Source organism: Nesoenas mayeri, assembly GCF_963082525.1.
Source record: "Nesoenas mayeri genome assembly, chromosome: 24".
Lineage (NCBI taxonomy): Eukaryota > Metazoa > Chordata > Aves > Columbiformes > Columbidae > Nesoenas > Nesoenas mayeri.
The window spans coordinates 7,000,688-7,017,121 of NC_137546.1; the positions used below are offsets into that span (position 1 = coordinate 7,000,688).

The 16,434-nt window shown below is 59.1% G+C and overlaps 1 protein-coding gene across 1 annotated transcript in view; it reads left to right on the top strand.

Moving 5' to 3' along the window:
* Window positions 1-206: 206 nt before the first annotated feature.
* Window positions 207-16,434, top strand: part of EPHB2 (EPH receptor B2) — a gene marked incomplete at both ends in the record, with an annotated part of 141,769 nt that continues 125,541 nt past the window's right edge. The window contains one exon of the mRNA XM_080358691.1: window positions 207-291. Within this exon, the coding sequence (XP_080214817.1) occupies window positions 207-291 (85 nt within the window). The remainder of the gene's footprint in view (window positions 292-16,434) is intronic.

Here is a 16,434-nt window from a genome sequence, read left to right on the forward strand (position 1 = left end):
CGCGGAGCCCCGGGGCGGGGCGGGCGGCGCGGGGCGCTCCCCTGCGCGGCGGCGGCGGTGGCTCGGCCCGGCCGCGGCGGCGGGGCCGGCGGTGCGCTCCGTGCCCGCGGCCGTGCCCGCGCCGGCGGCGGCCCCAGCGAGGGGGCTCGGCTCTGCGTTCCGCCGCTCCCCGCCGCCTCCATGGAGCGCCGGCCGCGCCGCCTCTGATGCCCGGCCCGGCGCGCACCATGGGGCCGCTGTGGCTCTGCTGCCTGCCCCTCGCCCTGCTGCCGCTGCTCGCCGCCGTGGAAGGTAAGGGGGGGCCGCGGGGGGCGGGGGCCCTTCTGGGGCAGGGCGAGCTCCCCTTCGTGGCTTTTCCCCTTTTTTTTGGGGGGGGAGGTTGGCACTTTGTCCCCCTCCCCCCGGCCCGCCGCACCCCCTCCGCAGCGCCGGAGGGGAGGCGAAGTTTTGGGGAAGTGCTGCCCCAGCTGGAGGTGTTGCCGCCGAGCCCGCTGCGGAGCCGGGGGCCCCTCGTGTGTCCCGTCCCCCTCGCCCCGTCTTCCTACCCTCCCGATCGCTGCGTTGCCCTTCTCTCCGCCATCCCTTCGCCAAGGTGGGCATCCCTCCCGGCACCCCGCACCCCGCAGCAGGTCCCCCGGTGCCGCTCGGTACGGCGGAGCCGCGCTCCGAGGGATGCCCGGGCTGTGCCACGCCGTGCCCGCCGCTGGCGGCTGGGAGAGGCTTCGGGGCGCACCTCGACAAGGCCTTGCCGGCATCCTGGTGCTCATGGCCGGCTCCCCGTTGGCGGCGTGGCTTTCCCGGCGGCTCCGGGAGGAGCTGGGCTCCCCGCCGAGTTCCCCCGGTGCTCAGACAAAGCAGAGCCAGGCGGCAGGTGGGAGCTCCTGCGGGGTGGGTGCGTGGGGCCGTAGCCCGGTGCTGGGGTCCGGGCAAGGGGGAACTCGTCTTCCCGCTCCCCAGACCATCTCAGCCGTGCCCGGTGCCTTCAGCCCGCCCGCTGCACGGGCACCCCGGGGAGCACCGGAGAACCGGGCTGGGCAGGGGTGAGGACAAGGTGTCAGGCCGAAAACTGGCTCATCCTGGCGCGGCGTGGTCCATGGGTGTCTGCCCATCGCAGGAGGGCCGTGTCCGAGCCCGCGAGGGCCCAGGTGGCTCCACTGTCCCCTGGCTTTGCTGGGCACGCTGGGCGTGGAGGCGCCGGATGGTGGAAGCTGCACGGACGGTATTTGTCTGGAACATGGATGAGGCACCATTTATTAAGTTGGAGTTTTGGGAGATGACTCATGGGTTGGCCAGCTATACATCGTGATATTTACAATATGGGAGCTTGGCATAAATAGGACTATTTACGTTGCAGTGGAGAGCGCTAGCCAGCTATGCTATTCAAAGGAGCCCAGTATGTTTTTAATTAGGGGGGGGGGGTTGGGGTGATGAGCGTGTTTGTGGGAGCATACGAGTCCATGTGGGACATCTGGCCTGATCAGCCAGCGGCGTTGACACTTACAACGGGGTTTGTGCTTGGCCAGCAGGGCCCGAGCGGGCTGGCCCGTGTGGAGCCGATGCTGGTGACTGCGGCAGGGGAGGGAGCCGGGCAACTTGTGCAGGGACAGGGTGACACCAGGTGACACCTGCGCCCCGCCCGGCCCGTCCCGCACGCCGAGAGGAGCTGCTGGGCAGCGCCGAGGGTCAGTGACCAGCTCCCGGGGCTCTAGTGTGTTCGCTTGAAGACACAGGTGACCTTCCCGCCGCCATGGCAGGAGTGGCAGGGCCTGGGTGCGTGAGTGCCTGTGCTCATCCAGCGGATGGGGAAATGTATCGAGGACGAGGGGATGGCCAGAGCTGGCGGGGGGGTTCCCCACCTGAGATGAGCGCTGTAAGGTGTGCTCCTCCATGGATGAGGATGCTCCCGGGAGGTGCTCGACAGGGGCCCTGTGCTGTGCTTCCAGCAGCCGTCCCCATTTGGGGCCGAACATGTCGATTTGGGTTCGTCGGGGTCCGCCCTGCGCCCTCGCTGTTGCCTCCTGCTTTGCGTGTGTGTGCGATGGGTTGTGATGGTGGCTCACAGAGTGTGGTGACCATGTCTCAGCCTTTCCCTCCATGCAAAAGCTTCTGGAGATCTGAAGAGGCAAAACCATGCGGGACGCAGCTCCGGGTGAGCCTCTGCTCCGGCTCCTCTTCGGGAGCTGCCTTCCCGGGGCTCTCTGGGTGCTCGGACGCGGTGTCCTCTCCATCCCCGGATGCTCCAGGCCCTGTCGGTGCAGCGGGCTGACCCAACAGCGGCCGCTGGCCAAGCACACAGTGTCTGGATGCCCCCGCACCCCCGGCCACAGGTCACCCCGGAGGCGGCGATGCCCCCTGTGTGGCCGTCACCAGCAAATTCCCAGGGCCAAAATGAGGGCAAAAAGTCTTGTTCAGGGGAAAAATGCATTCTGGTTATTTGCCCAGGGATCCTGCCTCTCGAGTCCTGTTTTCAGCTCTGCTACAGAGCTTTTCTGTAATGCCGGTAATTTCACTTGTCTCCTCTGTGCCTCAGTTTTCCTAATTACAAGGCGTAAAATAATACAAGCGTCTTTCCCAAGGGAGCCGCGAGGTTTTGTTAATGAACATGACAAAGTGCTTTGGGATCCGTGGTTGAAAGCGCAGCCTTAGTCAGTGCGCCTGTGTGTGGGGTGTTTATTTATCTACATGCTTTATATTTCTCTGTATGCTATATATTCACTTGCATTTAACAAACCTTAATTAGAAACAAAGCCGATAGGGAAGGAAATATAAACAGGAGTGTGCATGAAAATTGGAAGTTGATTACTCACTGGCCAGCAGAATGCATGTCTCGGGCTTGGGAGGAAAGGCTGTTTGCTTAAAACCGGCTCTGTTAAAAGGAAATGTGAAAAGAACGTAAAACATAAATCAATATGGAAAACAGGGAGGTGGATGACAATGTACATAAAGCAGAGGTTAAGAATTGCGTACAGTTGTTAAGGCAGTCGCAAGGTAACGTATCTGCAGCTGAGAAAGTTCAGGCTTGTAAAAGGAAAAGCTTTTTTGTGTGTTTTTTATTTAAAAAAAAGCCCCCACAACAAACCACAAACCAAAAAGTGAAGAACAAAGGAGTCCTGGAAGGGTCTGGATCCCACACCGGTTGGTAGCGGTGCCGCTATCGCTAACGGCTCCTCTTTGTGTTCCTGCTGGCGTGTGCCGCACGCCTCTCCGGAGCACCGATACTTCCCAGGGATTTTTGGGGGAGCTGGGAAGGGCACGGAGGTGTTTCAAAATCAACAGCCCAGCGAACTCACGTGTGGGGGGGGCAGGAACCCAAAGGCGCTCTCCCCTCTGTCGGAGTTAACTTTTCATAAACCTTGCGGCGCTGGCAAGTTTCCCGAGGGCTGGAGGAGAGCCAGACGGGTGCCAAAAGTGCGAAAGGAGAAACGAGATGGCCCGAGTACCCGCGAGGGCGCCGGCAGCGCGGAGGCTGCGTCGGGCTCTGCTGGGCGAGGGAGAGCCGCCCGGCGCGAGCTGCGCGGCGAGGGGCTGGGGAGCATCCTGCGGTCCTGAGCCCGGCCTTGGGCGGGAGGGGACGCTGGGGTGGGAGGGGACACTGGGGCGGGAGGGCCGAGTCCTGTCCCGGGTGGGCATCTCCAGGGCACCCCGGGACGGAGGTGCTGGGCATGGACACCTGTGCTCATCCGCCGAGCAAGCTGGACGCGGGACCTGTGTGTTGCTGCGTAGTTAAGAATGTATTAAAATGTACACAATATACATTATGCATTTCTTTTGTGTACATAATATACAGTATATTGTATTTTATGTATGCTGTAATGTATTTTAGTGTATGAGTTCTCCTCTCTTGTACACACTGATGTGACCCACTGCTGAGCGTCCCAAGGGCTGGGGACGGCGCGGGGATGCCAGCGAACGCAGGGCTCGGCCTGTGCCTCCTTCAGTCCGGCGCTGTCGCTGCTTCTGCTTTGTGGCCTTGGTGGAGGAAGACTCTGCCTGTCCCTTTGGGGTTCTGGGTCACACCAGGGCAGGCACTTTGGCCTCGGTGCCGGGGTGTGCCAGGACCACGGGAGCTGCGGGAGCATCCTGACGGCTCCAGCGCGCTCCCGAGGGGCTCGATGTGGTGGCAGGTCCATGGAAAACCACGGGAACTGCTGAGGAGTGGACCCTCCAGATTTGCAAGCGCTGTCCTGCATCCACGCTGCAGACGGAATTTTGACGGATGAGGCTGAGGCGAGGGGCAGAGCCTGTGGTCTGGGGTCGGCCCTGTGCCGCGTCTCCTGCCGCTGCCTCCCCTCCCCGCCTGTTTCCTGGGTTAATTTTTGACAAGGTGCATTCCCTGCACCCACCTGCCCTTTGCGTTACCAGGGCAGCGACTCGGGGAGAAAACTCCTTCTGCAGACCAAATGGGTGCCCAATTTAAACATTTGTGTAGCTGCCACCGCAGCTCTGCTCTTCTGCTTTTCCCGGGCAGGAGCTGCAGTTACTCCCAATTCCTGCTGTGTTTCCAGCTTCTCTGATGATAAAAGCCGAGGGAGGAGGTGCTGGAGGGAGACACGGAGGGGACAGGGCTGTAGGGGAGGAGGGCTTGGTGCCGGCGTGGCCGCTGATGTCCCTCAGCTCCTGGGGACGCCCCGCAGAGGGATTGGGGGTGCACGGGGGACGTGGCTGGGCCCTGGGGATGCTGTCAGGAGGTTTTGGGGCTGTCCCCAAGGCTGGGAGATGCCGTCCCCTTTGCAGACGGACTAAGGATCTGCCGGCACTCGTCGGCGGTTTGTGTACACATACCTGAGCTGGCTGTGAAGAGGGGTGGGCAGCGCGGGGCTGCGGAACCTGCCCGAGGAGCTGGGTAAATACTGTAAATACTGGATGCTGAGATTCCTCCCGAGCCCCAAGTGCTTTTGTGTGCTGAACCAGAACCAGGAGCCCCCCGCTCCTGCCCCAACACGTGCCCGCGTCCAACAGACCAACCCTGTGGAGATGGGTGCCTGTCTGTGGGTCTGTCCGGGGGCAGGTGTTGGTTCCCATCTCCCAGAAGGTCCAGTTTGACTGAGGAAGACCCCTGCCAGCCCCCACCCTGGTTCGCAGTCCCTCCCAACCTGGTTTCTGGTCTGCAGAGAAGCCAGAGCGAAGCGCGGCTGCCCGTGGGATCGTGTTGGGATGGGGAGATCCCAGGAGGCAAAAGTTCAGCGTTAGATAAGGGGGTAACGATGGGGCCTCCTGCGATAAAGCGCTGACGTGCGGCGCGGGCGGGAGGCAGAGGCAGCGCCCGGGAGGGGGCGCGGGAGGGGGCTCTGCCCTGGCTGGTACCCAGGGATGCGGGGGGTGTCACTGGGGATGCCGGAGGCGCAGGGACCCCTCGGGGTACCAGGAGCAGCAGGTAGGAGGGTGTGAGGAAGGAGAGGTGATGCAGGGGGTTGTGCAGGGAGGTGTCGATACCGACTCTATATCAGTATCAGGTGTCTGGCGCATGTGCTGGGTGGGTGGCAGCTTGTTTGGGGTGCGGCACAGGGGTGGCTGTGCGGGCTGTGCTGACCCCCACAGCAAAGCAAGATAGAGACAAAGGGTAAGTGAGGATCATGCCGTGCCGTCCACTCCTCTGAGTTTCTGTGCTCGGGGGCGCGGGGAGCAGCGCTGGGACTGTGCCGCCCCTCTGCCCGACTGCCAAATGTTAAGGGAGGTGAAACAGGCCGCGAGGGCAGAAAACACAGCTGTAATTGTGGATGATCCGTGCCTCCGTAAATGTCACATAGGGGGCTTATGCAGAAATTATAGTTTTAGCGACTGCGAATAATCACGGCTCTTGTCAGAGCCCAGGAGAGGAGAATCTGGAGGTTTAGAGCCCCGCATCATGTGTGGTGTGAGGTTGGGGCGCTCCGTGGGACTGGGCTCGGTCCCTGCTGGGCATGAGAAGGGGCCGGTGAGCTCTGAAAGTCAGTGAAGCTTTGTCACTTGGTCCGATAAATGATGTTCTTTCCACCTTCCCTCTCTTAGCCCATCGCATCTATAAAATGACCAGCACTTCAAGGTACCACACAGTATCGTTTCAAAAGGAAGGAGCTTGCTGAAGGGAGCAGCGAAACCAGCAAAATACTTGCGCGTGATGTGGGAAATGATATTTAAGCTCGGGGTAAATGCATGCAGCTGTTGAACGTATGGGTTTTAAAAAAGAAAAAACCACTAGTGATTAAATGGCAAATTGAAGGAGGTAAAAGGATGCTCTTCAAAATGTGGAGGTTGTGTCTAAAAGGAGAAAATAGAAAAAAAAGTCAGAAAGGGTGGCGTGGTGAACGCGAAACCATATATGGCAGCCTGAGAGGAGTTTGAAAACTAACTTGTGAGAAGAAATGAAATACCCCCTCAGGCCCCTCCCAGCAAAGAGAACGGGGAGGTTGAACCAGCCAGGATGGAGCACTCGGGGGGACGGGGAACACTGTGGTGTCCCCAGGTGGTTGTGTCCAAGGGGACTCCTGCCGGGGAGCTTTTCCTCCCCCGGGAGGGCTGGGGCGCTGCCCCGACGTGACGGCGGAAGAGCTTCTATTGTAGAATAAATTGGTAAACGAACATTTGGGCCAGAGCAAACAGGCCGAGCATCTTTAAGAAGAGCTCCCTGGGTGATCCAGGAGACTCCAGAGCAGTAATTTTAGAGGAAGGGCTTTCCTACGGATTAAAATCTGCTTAAAGAGGGGGAAACAAAGAGTCAGTTTTCCCACTGGACGGGGGTCAGCATGGGGCTTGCGCTGTGCGACGTGCTCATAAATACTCTAGAAAGGGGTGGGAACCCGAAAGTGAGAAAGTTTGCAGATTATACCAAATTATTCAGGATGATAAAAACAACAGTTGTCTTTAAAATATTTTAAAAGGAGCTCATGACACTGGATAACCAGGCTATAAAGTGGCAGATTAAATGTAGTCAGTGATGAATGAAAAGGGATTCACTTGGAAAAAAATTACCCTAAACCCATGCATGCACAGTGGCAGTCTTTAAATTACTTATTAGCATTTTAAGAAAGAGATCTTAAAGTCATTGTGGATGGCTCTTTGAAAGCATCAACTCAGAACAGGGAAAGGCTGGGAAAGGAGGGCGAGGATGCTGGTGCAGGAGAGGTACGTGGGTGGGGGGCTCCAGGAAACGCAGCGTGGGGGGGCACAGAGGTGCATGGGACCACAGGAGGTGTGAAGAAGAGGGTGAAGAAGGGCTGACAAACCCGTATTTTGTATTTCTTAATTTTTCAGTTGCCTGTGGGTTCTCCAGCAGCAGGTTTAACCCAGGAGGGTGGAGCGGGGGTGCACTGGGCAGGGTGGAGCCATCCCTGCCCATCTGGGTACAGAATGGGGTGCAGAAGGCGAGGTGCTTTCTGCACGTCCTCCCCGGAATCCCCCGCGTGCTGCTGGAGGTGGAGGGAAACCAGGAGTCCCAGCGGCTGTGCTGTTTGTCTGTCCCGAGGGGAGCGGGTCCTCCCCAGGCTGCGGTGCTGGGTGCGCGCTGGGGATCCCATCACCCCCAGCTCGGCTTTGTCCGCAGCTTCCGAGGCAAAGCGCCGCGGGGCTCATGTTGCTACGGGCGCTCGTGGCCTTGGCTGTGACAGTGGAGCCTCCGCGTGTGGGAACATCTTCCAGCCTTACGAGGCCCTTGATTTTGGCAGGGTGGCCGGGGAGGGTCAGGTCCCCAGAAAGTCCCCCTTGGCTCTCGCCTTGGCCCTGCTTGATGTTTGGGAGGGCGAGAGTGTCTGGAGCCGGGAGAGGAGCTGCCCCCAGCAGCATCATCTGGGGGTGCGGGCTGGTTTAGGGGGTGCTCAGGCCCTCGCCCGCCGGCTGAGCTGGTCGGGGGTGGCGGGAGCGGCCGAGCGTGTGAACGTCCCCGCGGCAGAGGGGACGCCGTGAGCCGCGCGGGCTCGTGCTCAAAAGGCCAGACAAAGGGAACAATGGGCTCCGCGGCTGGGCTCCCGGGCAGCCCGCGGCTGCGAGCCCCCAGCGTGGGAGAGGAGGGGGAGGCGCTGGCGCTGGCCGCAAAGGGCTCCTTTCCCCTCTGCTCCCACCCCAGCTCTGGGCCCAAGGACAAACCGTATCCCAGCCGAGGGTTGTCTCCTGCCGAACACCTTGCTGCCGGTACCCAGCTGGGACGGGCTTATTTGGGGGCCATGTGCCTGGCGGTCGGCTGAGAGGAGCCCTGCTCCATGGATTAGAGAGCAGTGTAGGGGAAAGGGAGCTGGGGGTCCTGGGGACAGCAGGGTGACCATGAGCCAGCACTGGGCCCTTGTGGCCAGGAAGCCAATGGGACCTGGGGTGGGTTAGAAGGGGGTGGTCAGTAGGTCAGAGAGGTTCTCCTGCCCCTCTGCTCTGCCCTGGGGAGACCACACCTGGAATATCATGTCCAGCTGTGGCCCCTCAGTTCCAGCAGGACAGGGAACTGCTGGAGAGAGTCCAGCGCAGCCACCAAGATGCTGGAGGGAGTGGAGCATCTCCCGTGTGAGGAAAGGCTGAGGGAGCTGGGGCTCTGGAGCTGGACAAGAGGACACTGAGGGGGGACTCATTCATGGGGATCAATATGGAAAGGGGCAGTGTCAGGAGGATGGAGCCAGGCTCTGCTGGTGACAACCAGTGACAGGACAAGGGGCAATGGGTGCAAACTGGAACACAGGAGGTTCCACTTAAAGATGAGAAGAAACTTGTTGGGGTGAGGGTGGCAGAGCCTGGCCCAGGCTGCCCAGGGGGTTGTGAAGTCTCCTTCTGTGCAGACATTCCAACCCACCTGGACACCTTCCTGTGTAACCTCATCTGGGTGTTCCTGCTCCATGGGGGGATTGCACTGGATGAGCTTTCCAGGGCCCTTCAACCCCTGACATTCTGAGATTCTGTGTGATTCTGTGATTCTGTGAAAGTGCCACCCCAGGTCCCAGAACACGTCCCCAGAGTGCTGGGGGTGCTGCCAGAGCCTGCTGAGCTCTGGGTGCACGTTCTGGCCACAGCTCACAGGGTCCCTTGTCGGGTGGCCGCTGCTCTGCTGCTGCGGGTGGGGGAGAGCCAGGGTGGGTGAGGAGGGTCAAACAGGGACTGGAGCCTCTTTCCAGACCATCTGTGAGCCTGGACAACTTCAGCAGAGGGATGCAGGAGAGAGGAGGTGTCTCAGTCCTCCACAGCGGGGTGTGGGATGCTGTAGATCGGAAGCATCAAACGCATCATAGTGGTCAGTGCAGGTTCTTCCTATCCCAGAGTCTCTTGGGACGAGGGAGGACCAGCTGGAGCACTCTGTCTTGGAGCAGGACACGGGGCTGCACTTTGGTCTCCAGAGGAGATTCTGCTTTTGGGATCCTGCCCCGTCTGCCTTGCCGAGCCTCCCATGATGCTGTTGATTCACATGAGGTGGCCACCCAACCCAACTGCTTTGGCTTAGGCTGCTCGCTAAGACTAGAGGGTCTGGCATGATGTGTCTGAGGACAAACTGGGCAGGAACAGGCTGTTCAGATGCTTCTAGGTATGTAGTTGCTTTATCCAAGAGACTGATGTACGTGTCCTACCAGGACCTATCGCACCTGCACGCGCTGCTCTCCATGCTCTCCAGGCAGGGGATGGTGCTTCTGGAGGGAGCTGCAGGGTCCTGCTGGCTCCTGCACCTGTGGACAAGGTGCTGCCCCTGTGAGTTTGACTTCAAGCCTTTCTCTCATGAGATGCATCTCTTCCCTGCAAGCTGAGCTTTTTGTATGAGCAGTGTTTGAGCTGTGTGTGGGCTGTGTTGGGTAGAGTTGGGACTCACCTGGGGATGACGCCTTTATCCTGTATCTACCACCTGTTCTGAGGATGTGTCCGAAGAAGCTGTTTATGATCTTGAGTAAGAGCGAGAAGAACTCCAGACTGACAAACACACGTGCAGCTGGTTTGCGTTTTGGTGCACAGAGCCATGGATATGGTAGAAGGTCACTGGAGATCACAGTTGAAAGATCAGGATCCCGAAAGGTCAGGTAACCGCGGTGGGGGCAGCAGAGCGAAGGCTGGAGAAGCTCTGGAGAGGCCCGTGCGCACCACATGGCCTGGGTGAGATGGGCTGGAGCTCGCCAGGGGCCACGTCTCGCCATGCAGAGGTTACGGTTGCATTTCATGATTTGCTTTGCTTGTAATCCTGTTTCCAGGCTCCACAACTGCAACTCAGAAACCTTTACGGTGAGTGTCACTTAATAAATCTTTGCCTTGTTTTACTTTTAAGCCTGTCTGGTATTGGGGGACAAAGTGAGCAGGAGAAACATGTGAACTGGGTGCAGTGTGGATGGGTAGAACAAGGTGCATGCGCTGGCTGGAGCACTTTGCTCGCGGGGGTCCTGGCCGGGCTGCGGAGGGTCCTGGTGGCACATGGTGTCAGGGAGAGCGTTCCCTGCGGGTCCTTCCTGCGGGACACACCAGCTCCACCGCACAGGTGGCTGAACGCGCAGCCCCCGCCTTCCCCCGCACACCCTGGCGCACCAAGAGCTTCCTCGTGGCGCTGGCCTGGAGACGGTCACAGCTCCAGGAGGGACAGTGAGCCGGCAGTGGGTTTTTTCTTTCCCTGGGGAGCAGAGTGGCCGGTGCCTGGCCGCGGGGAACGGCCGGTGGCAGGGTGTTAATTGCCCGGTGGTGGGGTGGAGATGTCTGCCCCTCCAAGCTGGCTCTTGCCTGCATGAGGTGCGATGCTGTGGCAGCGAGGGGGTGGATTGAGGCGAGCAGGGGAAAGCAGCCCCACCAGGGACGGTTTCCAGCCAGGTTGGGCAGAGCCTGGAGCTGCTCTGTCCATGCTGAAACCGGGACAAAGCCCCGCTCCTTTCACCCACCTTGCAGAGTGACAAGAGTCCCCACGTAACAAGGACCCTCCTGGGCTTCTCCCGTCCTCGGCACATGTTGGCACCGCTTTGGAGGCTTGGGAAGGATAAACGCCGAAGTGTGCATGATGCCGTGTGGAAATCCCTTGACAGCAGACACATAGCAGAGCAGCGGGGTGCTGGCGTGGGCTGGAGGCGCAGCCCGTGCCAGCTGCTCTGGAGGGGACGGGTGCTGAGCGCCTGCAGGACTTGTCCACATTCATCTGCTCCACCTTCAGGGAACCTCGGAGAGGGTCCTCGGACAGATGCAGAGCAGCCGGGAGCAGGGCAGGCACAGGAAAGGTGCTAATTAGGATGTTGGCAGCATTAGCAGGGGTTGGTGTCGGGCTGGCGGGAGGTGTTGAGCAGCACGCGGGGTCTGCTCGACGTCGCGCTGGGTGTCAATCTCCGGGCAGGAGGCAGCGAGGCAGCGATGGGGCCGGCTCGGTGTGCGATGGGGCCAGCTCAGTGTGTGATGGAGCAGCCTGGGGTAGGTGGCTGCTGCTTTGAGCCCACCCGTGGCAGCCGGGTGATGTGGCTTTGTCACGGCGGGGCAGATCCGCTCTCAGCATCGCCTGATGATGGGGAGGTGGTTGCATTGGACAGATGTGCTTCTGCTGCACAGAGACAGCACCTGCTATCACCTGGTTTTCTCCTCCTTTTGACTCTTCACCTTTCTTTTCCCAAGGCTGTATGTGAGATGGAGAAAAGTCGCTAACAATGCTCCTGTTTTTTTGGTCTGGTATCAAACTCTTGCTCCTTCAGATTGAATAGCTGCCACGAGATTTTGCTGTGACTGACACCTGTTCTGGCTGGAGAGCGACAGCTTTTGATAAACACAGATCCTCTGGAAACGCTGATTTTACTGGCAGCTGCTCCCATTTGTCGTCTGGTCTCTGTTCCTGGGTTTGGCTAAAGCTTGTGTCTCCGTGGGAGGATGCTGATGCTCCTGGGGTGGAGCAGTGGCTGGGGAGCTCTCTTGAGCTGCACTGGTTTATGGGGGCCGTGGGGCAGGCAGGACGTGCAGACACAAGGCTTTGCTGGGGAGCACATCCAGGTACATCCCTCTGGGCCGAGCACTGGGGCTGAGCCAGCGGCTGTCCCCATCCTGGTGTGACATGGCTCATGGGCACGTGCCGCAAGATGAGCCAGCCCGCTTGGACCTGGCATTTGCTGTTATCCACCTCGAATCCTGGGAGCAGTTTTGGGCCCCTCATGCCAAGAAAGGCCTTGAGGTGCTGGAGCGAGTGGAGAGAAGGGAACGGAGCTGGTGAGGGGCTGGAGCACAAGTGTGATGGAGCGGCTGAGGGACCTGGGGGGTTCAGCTGGAGAACAGGAGCTGAGGGGAGACCTTCTGATCTCTGAACTGCCTGAAAGGAGCTTGGAGCCAGGGGGGTCGGGCTCTGCTCCCCAGGAACAAGCGCCAGGAGCAGAGGAAACGGCCTCAAGTTGCGCCAGGGGAGGTTGAGGTTGGATGTGGGAACAATTTCTTCCCCAAAGGGCTGTGGGGCATTGGAACAGGCTGCCCAGGGCAGTGCTGGAGTCACCATCCCTGGAGGGCTGGACAGACGGACATGAGGTTCTCAGGACATGGGGCAGTGCTAGATTTAGGTTATGGTTGGGCTCAGTGATCTTGAGGGTCTCTTCCAACCAAAATGATTCTGTGATTCTGTCCCTTGGCCCCTGCTCATCTGAAGCACAACCTCTCTGGGCTGGGACCGTGTTTCCATATGTCTCTGCATAAGAAAAGGTGGGGCTGCATGAGGGGCTTGAATGTTGGACTGGAAAGTAATGGATATGTAGGGGACACTGCCCAGGGCTGCGGTCAGTTTGGAAGTGGCACGTTTGGGGACCATCTGGAGGGACCATTGGAGCCCCCACATCCCCTGTTGTGCGGACGGGGTGGCAGGGCTGCCCACAGCCCTGGGGGAAGCAAAGCAGGTCACCCTGGAGGAGAAGCCTTGCTCTGTAATTTTGGTAGCCTAAATATGACCTGAACTCCTGCTTGTGAGTGCTGAGCCCTTGGAAAGCTGACCTGGTGTTTTACCGTGTGTTTGGGAGGTCCTTGGTGTGTGGGCTGCACAGGGAAAAGGGAAAAAGAACGGGAATTGCGAGGTCAGCCCTGGGTGTGTCGTCCACCAGCCTGGAATTGCTCGGTGGCCAGAGGGTGGGGAAGGGCTTGGCCCCTGCTGCGGGTCCCGCGGGTGCCGCAGCTCCTGGAGCCGTGGCAGGGCGCCCACCCCGTGGGGTTTCCATCAAGGCGCCATCTGGGTCCATCGGGGCTGTGCTGCGTGTGCTGGGAGGAGAAGAACCCCCTGGGTGTGGGGGCTCAGGTGTCTCCTGGGGTCTCCTGCCCTTCCGCAGCAAGAACGGTCTGTGGGCTCGCACAGGCCTAAGGGCCGTCCCACATAAAGAGCCCGGCTGAGCACCGAGGGACGCGTCCCCCTCCTGGCTGTGGGGGCTGGGATGCTCAGCGCAGGGTGTCTGGAGTGGTGGTGGCTTTTGTCTGGTGCAGAAGAAGGGCTGGAAATCAGTGGTAGCTTCTTGTACTTGGCCTGCTCCAGAGCGTTAACTCTGAGAGGCCACCTCCTGTGGCCGTGGACGAATGTGAGACACAGGAGCCCACCTGCAATGGGTGTGTGGTGGCCCCATCGTGCCAGGGAGTTTCAAGAGGGCGGCCAGACAAAATGATGGATGAGTCAACGAAGCCAAAAAAACAGAGGAGGAAAGCCTTGGTTCTGTTCCAATTCTATAACAATAAAATGAAACAAACATCATGTTCAAATTGCCTGAAGAAATCCCACCCACCAGCCGCGCCGAGGGAGACCGTGCCGGTCTGACGTCGCGCGGTCCCGCTCCCCGGGGACGCACATCCCACGTACAGTCGCTGTCGGCGCGTTGCAGCTGAGGGGGTTCCTGCCGCAGACCCCCACTCTTTTCCCCTTCCCAGCTCAGCTGTGGGTCTGGAGGGGGGGACTTCGCTGCGCTGGCCTGTCCCCAGCGCGGGTTTGCTGTCACCCTGTGCCACACCTGGGCTTGGAGGTCCCCGCTCGTCCTGTCTCTTTCCCTCCAAATCGATTTCCTTCTCAATCAAACCGGAGCACCCTGGGGTGGTTTGTCCCCAGTGGGGATGGTCACCTGGGTCTGCCTGAACCCAGGGGACGTGTTGGGATGTCCCGTCCCAGGACTGCCCGGGGACCGTGGTCTCTGCTCCAGCCGTGGGGTGACAGCCTGGCAGGGGCAGCGGGGACATGCAGTTTGGATCATCTCAGTTCAGTGGAGTTGGCTCCAAATCAAGTGGTTTAACCCTGTCTAAAATTTTGCTGTGGGATTTATCCAGTGACTTGGGAGGGTGGCGTTGGGCCCCATGGTGGCCCTGCGACTCTGTTGAGAAGGACATCGAAGGCTGAGAACACGTTTCTGCAAGAGTGGTTGAGTCCCCTGCACCCAGCTTCTGGAGCCCAAAACAGGCCCTGGAGGGACGGGTATCCCCTCTGGGCCGCAGAGGGGTAAATATTGCCTGGAGATCAGCACAGTGACTGCCGAGTCACTTTATTTCAGTCTCGAGATAGCGGTGCGGTTGGAGGAGGAGCGGGGAAGGCCTGCGGCGCGGCTCGCTGGCCTCCGATGCTTGGAATAGCTCTGCCGCTTGCATTCGCAGGGCTCCGGCGGGGATGAGACTTGCTGGTCTCCATGGTTTTATGTGCCATGGGACTGTGCCAACAGTTTAATCACAGCTGAACCCTCATAGAGCAGCATAAAAAATGTTGTAGTTGGGATTAGGTTACCCATCCTTCCTATAAAAGACTCTATAAACAGTCCATCAAGCCCAAACATTCCTCTGTTGGCTGTGAGGTCCTTTGCTCTTAATGGGTCTGGCATTTGCTTTGACTAAGTCTTTTTTTTCGGGGGGAGGCACCGCTGTAAAGGAGCCCCCACAGGATGGCTTTTCTGCTTGCATTAGTGGGGGAACCCGGCGGGGCTGGCTTGGCAGCGGCGGTGTTGGATGTCAGAGGATCTGGCGGGGGGTAAGAGGCAGCCCTGACAAGGCACTGACAACAGCAGCTGCTCCCTCCCCACTGCTGAGGGCTTTTTCCACATGGATTTGCCCTTTGCTGGGGTGTTGGGGGGGTGCTCTATGACCTTGGGGGCGGCAAGGACCTGGGAATCTCCTTCTCCCACCTCCCAGCACACCCCAGACCCGCCTGGTCTCTGCTGCAGCTCAAGTGAGTTCCCAAAAGCTCTTGAAAATTCTAAAGCTCAGACTGGGCACCAAGTGGTGTCTTTGTAGCCATGGGTGTGCTCCCACCTTCACCTTCACCTTCACCTTCACCTTCACCTTCACGAATTGTCTGCTGTGGAAGAGCCCCTGGTTCAATACTGTCTGTGGGACTTTGTTGGGGTGCTTGGAGTTTTGCTGCTCAGCCTTTGGGAAGCCGCAGGGCAGGGAATGGATGGGTGCAGGGGGTGCTGAGGGTGTTCCCTGTCCTGGCTGCTGCATCCTTGTCACAGTTTAAAACAAAGCCAGGACAGGACTTGGGGCAGGGCTGCGCACACCTCGGTCGTATCATCAGGCAGCTCATCTTTGGGACCTCGCAGATGTTCCTGCCTGGGACAGTCATCTCCCTCCTGGAAGCCTTGAAACTGTGGTTATGCTCCTGCTCTCAGCAGTGGAGGGGAAGGAGAAGTGAAGGCAGCACTTCTTGCGAACCCTGACTTAGCCCTCACCCTCCCGGCTCCCGCGGGGTCCCTGGCTGTGACCACAGTCCTGTCGGGACACCCGTCCGCTTGGGAGGGAATTGAACCTGTCTCGTTGTTTCATCTGTTGGGTGGGAACAGCATCCGTGCTGCGGTGCCAGCGCCAGGCGCGGGGGATGTCCCCAACAGTGCCACCGTGTCACCTGCACCATCTGGAGCCCCTCCTGGCTGGTGCTCACAGCCGAGCCGCAGCAACTCCAGGGGTGTTTGCTGGAGGAGACCAGGCTTTCCAGTGCTATTGCCAACAGAGTTTAAATTATTTTAAGGTTTGTGCCCCCTGCCTCAACTTTCTTTTGAGGATGATTTGGTCAATTTAATCAGCAGGACAAAGCAGGGTTGCTAATGTAAGCTGTTAGAAAGACCCTCTCCCTTAGTATCCTGCAGAGGGCAATTCAGTTCACCTGCCTGGGATGGCTGTTTTAGATCATCTGCCTTGTCCTTGCAGGCCCTTTTCTCTCTGTCATTACCAACTGTAGAAAATTAACAACTGCATTAAAGTAGAAGCATTTTTTTTTCATATGGTGAACACCAAGGGAGGTGAATCCCACATCCTTTACCTGAGGATGCTCTGTGAGCCTGGACGAACATTCGATACTTCAGCATTACAGAATCACAGAATCCCAGAATGTGAGGGGTTGAAGGGCCCTGGAAAGCTCATCCAGTGCAATCCCCCCATGGAGCAGGAACACCCAGATGAGGTTACACAGGAAGGTGTCCAGGCGGGTTGGAATGTCTGCACAGAAGGAGACTCCACAACCCCCTGGGCAGCCTGGGCCAGGCTCTGCCACCCTCACCCCAACAAGTTGCTTCTCCTCTTTAAGTGGAACCTCCTGTGTTCCAGTTTGCACCCATTGCC